The sequence below is a fragment of the Bactrocera latifrons genome, unplaced genomic scaffold, assembly GCF_001853355.1.
Source record: "Bactrocera latifrons isolate USDA-ARS-PBARC rearing strain unplaced genomic scaffold, ASM185335v1 scaffold_2, whole genome shotgun sequence".
NCBI lineage: Eukaryota > Metazoa > Arthropoda > Insecta > Diptera > Tephritidae > Bactrocera > Bactrocera latifrons.
Window position 1 is genome coordinate 275,769 of NW_017535518.1, and position 6,823 is coordinate 282,591.

The following is a 6,823-nucleotide window of genomic DNA, read 5'->3' on the forward strand; positions in this document are numbered from 1 at the left end:
TATAAATTCGTTATATGGAGTATGCATATTGTTAACAACCGACTTCATAAATTTTTCAGTAGAGAAGGAAGCACTTTATCTCAGCAAATTTGGATGCCTTAGCTTTATTGCCATGTGAGATGTATGTTTTAAGCCAACTATGGGGCCAATCCATACCATTTAAAATATTATTAAAAAATTTTAATTACAGGCGTCAATCGATACACCGCATACTTTGGCATGTACTTTGTATTTGTCTCACAACAGGTCTTAAAGGTACACTTAACTTCCAAAAGCTAGTTCATGGAATGCCTCGACATTATATACTTTATGTTGTACTAATAAAMTACTGAAAACTTAGTAAACTGTTACAATATCACTCCTAAGCGAAGAAGGGTTGATGATTAACTATTAAAAATGGCAATTGCTTAGAAGAAGAAGAAGAATATACTATAGAACATCTTTAATGGAGACGTATGGCTTTGTATAAGAAAAAAATCGCTACTATCAGTTGAGGACTTTTTGACGACGTCGGAAAAAGGGACATATACTACAACTTTTGGAATGATGAACTCCATCAAGAGCACAGAATGGTTCAGGAAAAACATAATGGTTCGCTTTGGTTAGGTTAAGAGATCGAACATAAGAGGGTTCTTACTTGAATTGAGGTCAGGCTTTAAGCCWCTTTTGAGACGCCTAGTATGAGTTTTGACTATGTTTTCTGGTATACGCCGAAGGAGAGATTTCCGAGATGTTTTAGCATCAGTTTGCAAAGGCTGGGCAAATGGAGGACAAAGTACCTAGCTGTTTCCATTACACCCTCCTCCATACAATTTGGACAACCAACGTCCGACAAGATTTTCTAGCCTTACCGCATGAATGCCYATTGGACAGTGTCCAGTAAGAAYATTTTCGATTGCGGMAAGATGARCTTTACTCAGGACAAGTAGTTCAGTACATCACTTCTTTCTACTCTAGCCCAGAAGGATCTCGCAGTCGTACAGGAGCTGGAGTCACCCCAATGGCAATACATCTCGGTCTCATACCTATGTGAGGGGGGGAAAGAGTACTCAATCTCCGTTATAAGCAGTCACCCAAACGAGATAATGAAGTAGCTTTATGCTTTATACCAATTGACAGTTCTTGACCGGATAAGAAATCCGGGTCCGTTCCGGTTACATAGACCTGACTGTGGTGGGAACGCTCTGAAAAACACTACAGTGATCCGGTAGTATAAAGCTAAGATTGACCGAGAGCTGCTTACAAAAAACTCCTCTTGCAACATTTCCTCCTAGTATCGATCCATCCGTGGAAAAGCTTATGGCGCCGCTTTTTTAACGGCTTCTTCCCATCCATATCTGGCTTGCTGGTATGTGAGAAGAGAAGATGTCGTAACGAGTGGCCTCTGTATTGCGGTGATCCATGCGTTCAGAACTGCAGTTGAAGGAGAAGAAAATTTTTGCGAGTCCTTCTTCGGATCTCTTTATATAACCAGCTTCCCTACGTCTTCGAACTCCTAGTTTTCCTTTCAGTTTTACTTAGATTAATGGGTATGCCGCTCCGACGAGCTCAGCTGGAAACCACGTTGATGTACCCTTTGTTTGGCTTGTAAATAGTCTTGAGCAACCTTTCTCTAACCACAATAACTGCTTCGTCCGCGTATGCTATTATTTAAGGTGCTTTCAGAAAATTATTTTTGAATGATGTTCACACTATATCGCAAGAGTCGACCGATCTGACTTTGTGATAGGCATGCTGGGAGAACATAAAAGCGTAAGGGGCTTTTAGTTCCGACGGTTGCACAAATGGGCCTCTTAAAGGCTCAGCTGCGTCGTCAGGCATCCATCCTAGCTATTTAAGTAGCACAAAGGCTAACCATTCACTTGGTTGGAGTAGTCACAAAAACTGGTGGAGCATTCTATATAAGCTACTTAACTAAGGCTTCGTACATTTCTAAATTTGTTAACTCCATTACCAAGCTTTACTTTATAACTTTTCAATTTGAAATCTGTGAGAAATCCTTTATTCCCAGAACACACTCAAAATAAAATAAACAATCACTATTCAACTAAACTGGCTTTTGCACATATTGCCTGAGAATATGTTAATTTCATAATACCCATAGAATGCTGCAATAATGCATTTTACCAAAAAATACCAGAAACAACAACAACTCACACACACAATCACGCACAGTTGACTAGAATACGCAATGCGGCATGAAAATCTCAAAAGAATAACAAAAACGTATTTTAAAATAAACTTGAAAATATTAAAATAATAATTGACGCATACAACAGACAACAACAACAACACATACATACTTAGCRCAAAGCGAAAAATGGAATGCAACAAGCAATTACAACAAAAAAACGGCAATAAAAGAGCATTGTTGCCGGCCGAACAGCCCTCAAGGAAGCCGGCGGCGCTGCAATTGCACGCCAACTGGTGTAYAAAGGGTGTGAAAAGTGGCGGCACGCGTCAAGCGACAAACAACAAAGGGRCCRTAGGGTGCTCTAAGGGCACATRTGTATGTGTGTGTATGTATGCGTGCATATAATATAACGCATGAGCTGAARAAATGCACAAACAATGGCAATATGTCAAAAGTCTGGGCGTTGGGCTTTGTAATCATTACAACGGAATTGATTACATGACAATACACAGGCATGGATACATACATACAAACCTACATATACATAMCCATACTTCTATGCCWGCCTCTATRGCWTYCATACCACTCACAACTACTTGCAACACCGCATCATCACCCTGGCATTTYATGCCAAACACTTCCTCTTACTTCCTCCGTGTCTTAATTTCCTAGCCCTTACTTGTTATAGTTGTTTTTGTATTGCATAACCTAAGTTTTTGTTAGTGTTTTGACAAGTGCCGCTTGTTTATCGAAGCATTTCTCTATTAAATATAAAGTGTGCCGCTACGTGCCTTGTCCGTTGACTGAGATTAACTGTAAAATTGCGGTACACTGAGGTGGCGGAATGAGCGGGTAAAGGGTGTGTGTGTTTGTGAGTAAATGAGGTGCAAAAAATTAAGTGCGAAAAAGGGTTTACTTTGTCATTTGTCTTTTGTGGCAAGTCGAGGTGTGCGTRTGTGGACTTTTGGGTWCTTCTACAGCAATGCCAGAGAAGMCCCTCTTCCCGTCTCATTTCACTTCACTTATATGTATGTATATAGTATGTATGTGCCTCGGTCGAAGAGTCACGTCGAAAAATTCTGTATCAAYAACTCTGGAAAAGTCGTCGTGCATTTGTTTATTTAACTTAAGTCGGCCTCGGTTACTGCTGCTACAGTGCTCGTGTGTGTACTTTAAAGGACAATAGTGCATTGTTACGCGTTTTAACACCCTACCTATATACAACTCGCGACCCACACCTCATATGTTTTATTGCTGAAATATCCTTTTTATTTAAGTAAACTTTTGTCTGGTGGTTCAGGGGTCGTTAATACCGCTTAAGCCTAGTCTAAAACATTTATTTATCAAACCTATCTAGCTTGCTTACTACCTTACTTACTTGTTTTGTTTTTCTACTTTCGTACGTGTTTTATGTGTTATTTTTAACGTATTTTATTTTTTTTTTTCAGGTGATCGCCTGCTGGACATACCGTGCAAAGTGTGTGGCGATCGAAGTTCTGGCAAACATTATGGCATCTACAGTTGTGATGGTGAGTGAAGCGACGTTKTTTTGAAAAACAAAAATATTTGAAACTTTTAAGAAAGATGGAGTGGAATTATTTTCATTTAATTGATAGACTTTTTTGTTTGTTGACTGACACATTATGATCTACGCGAGTTCGTTATGTTCTATACTGCTATACTGCTATTCGGCTATTCCGAAGCATGTCTTCCGTGACGACATCAATGCTTGGATATTGCGCTATCAGCGATGCATCGAGGCAAAAGAAGCGTATTTTCAAAGTTTTTAAAGAATTATAACGATTGATTCAATACATATTTATACTCTCGCAACAAARTTGCTAAAGAGAGTATTATAGTTTTGTTCACATAACGTTTGTTTGTAAGTCCTAAAACTAAAAGAGTCAGATGTAGGGTTATATATACCAAAGTGATCAGGGTGACAAGTAGAATTGAAATCCGTCCGTGCAAGCTGTAACTTGAGTAAAAAGTGAGCCCCCTACTAACTTTTTTGTACATATCTCGAAAACTACTATAGCTATGTCAACCAAACTGTATAGAGTCGTTTGTTTTAGTCGTTTCATTTCCATATACAGTTCAAAAATGGAAGAAATCGGATAATAACTACGCCCATCTCCCATACAAAGGTTATGTTGAAAATCACTAAAAGTGCGTTAACCGACTATCAAAAAACGGCAGAAACACTAAATCTTACGGAAGAAATGTCAGAGGGAAGCCGCATCCAGGCTTTTTTTTTAAGTTGAAAATGGGCGTGGCGTCGCCCACTTATGGACCAAAAACCATATCTCAGGAAGTACTCTACCGATTTCAATGAAATCCGGTATATAATATTACCGGAATAATATTGATATGTACGAAATATGGGTGAAATCGGGTCACAACCACGCCTTCTTCCAATATAACGCTATTTTGAATTCCATCTCATGTCTTCTCTGTATATGATGATGGTAGCGGAATAAAACCTTACACAAATACCATATAATTGTCGTGATCGGACTATAACTTTTCAAGGTGCCTGATATCGAACACGAARAACTCAGTGCCTAACCTAACCTAACCTAATTTTTCACCGAAAATATCGTTAAATCTCTAAGATATTTTCATGCAATTCAGAGGGCATCATTTTTATACTCTCGCAACAAAGTTGCTAATAACGGTATATATCGTCAGATATATGGTTACATACAACAAAGTGATCAGAGTGACGAGTGGAGTTGAAATCCGGATGTCTGTCTATCCGTCCGTGCAAGCTGTAACTTGAGTAAAAATTGAGATATTTTGATGAAACTTGTCTTGCGAGAGTATAAAATGTTCGGTGACACCCGAACTTATCCCTTCCTTACTTGTTTTAAATCGACTTGCTCTTATTACTTATTACTTACCGGACAAACCCAGTATTTACTCTACTTCCTGCTTCAGCAGGTTCTGTACTCAATCCTGTCGTGTTTCAGAGCTTCTATTTGTTTAAACGGTATGCCAGCTTGAGAGTTTCAAATTGAAGTACAAAAGTAATAAAATCAAAGATTAAGAGATCCCATTTTTTCATCGTTTGCGATCTTCACCTTGTCCTCAACTCATTTGGCCCCATCATAATTTCATTCACATATGTCAAATTAAATAAAGTTTACAGTTATTTAGTCTAATGTTGTTACTAGTAGATAGTAAGTATGGTAAAAATGGAAAATCAAAACCAGATGGAACGAGTTACCTGGGTGCAAAACTGCCAAAGTTATATGCAAAATGGCAGAACTGGAAGTACACAAAATTCCTATTACCATTCGATAGAAGATACTATAGGAATATGCGCAGAATACATGTCACTGTATGTATGGTACAGTATGATACACTCGAGGCGGTATCGATAGTGAGGCAGTGAGGCCACAGAGTCTGTTGAAATTTGCGTCAAGCACAGGCATCATAAAGGATGACTACTTCTATAGACCTGGAAACTGAACTCCATTCCGGTGCTCGTATCGCAATGGACCAAAACTGGCTTTAACAACTACTTAATGGTTTGTTGAAAGCTGCTACCATTGCAGCACATTCTAGGGTCTGTCCGATAGCGCTCATCACCGATGGCTTTAGCAAAGTTTCAGACAAACTTTTTTTGTGGTAATAAGCTTCAAAAGGGATCGAAAGATTCGGTCTTTCTCACGTCTGCTAACAATTCTTTAGGTATCTAATACAAATTATTTGTACAAATACACTAAAGAGCATTATACATATATTGCAAAATGTGAGAAAGATGTCCGATTAATTTTTTCTAATTGGGATGAAATGTAGACTATTTTTTAGCTTTCGAAACCAAAATTGCATTCTTCAACAAGTTTGAAGGCATGCCTAAGGAGCTAAAGAGTTTGAACACCATCCGGTYAAGCATTCCTTAKYGAAASAGCTAAGAATTTATATCCAGACAAGAACTGTCAAYGCRGTGGCATAACTTTATATTATTTCAGCTTCTGGGCGTTYCGRCGCTGTAMTATTTCTTTATGTATCCATTACCCATTACCGTATTGCGAGAGCCTTCTTTCTGAGAGTATAAACTATAGCAGTTAGCTGAACAACTTGCAACTTATAGGAGTTCTTAATGGACCTTGTCAAGACCAAGATGCAGTATGTCTAATAATCTTATGAAATACAGTTTTACAGCTATTGTGAAAGACTGAAGGTGAAACATAGCGACACTGATATCTTCGCAAACCTGGTTAAATACTCGAAAYCAACCGGAATAGCCGGCTCAAACAATTTTTGACAATCTCAACACATTTGCTCAATTTATGAAGATCTTTACCATCAATACTTAGCAATATGTAGTTATCACATTTAATCGATATTCGCAGCTGCCTAAGCTTATTGACTTATGTCACAAACAAGACTTTGGACAAACCTTTTAAATTGCTACAGTAAGATCCTTATTGCCCTTTGCCAARGGATCGCTCTTTTAACCTAACAAAACCGAAATCCATTATGATAACCYCAAAATTTGAATTTGTTTATCGCTTTACAGGTTGCTCGGGCTTCTTTAAGCGCAGCATTCATCGCAATCGCATCTACACCTGCAAAGCAACGGGTGATCTGAAGGGTCGCTGCCCCGTCGACAAAACTCATCGCAATCAGTGTCGTGCCTGCCGTCTGGCGAAATGCTTTCAATCGGCAATGAATAAAGAT

At 38.6% G+C, this 6,823-nt stretch overlaps 1 protein-coding gene across 1 annotated transcript in view; it reads left to right on the forward strand.

Moving 5' to 3' along the window:
- LOC108967780 (photoreceptor-specific nuclear receptor) overlaps positions 1-6,823 on the forward strand; it is a 58,422-nt gene that overhangs the window by 2,160 nt on the left and 49,439 nt on the right. The window contains exons 2-3 of the mRNA XM_018931409.1: positions 3,583-3,663; positions 6,663-6,823. Coding sequence (XP_018786954.1) covers positions 3,583-3,663; positions 6,663-6,823 — 242 coding nt within the window. The remainder of the gene's footprint in view (positions 1-3,582; positions 3,664-6,662) is intronic.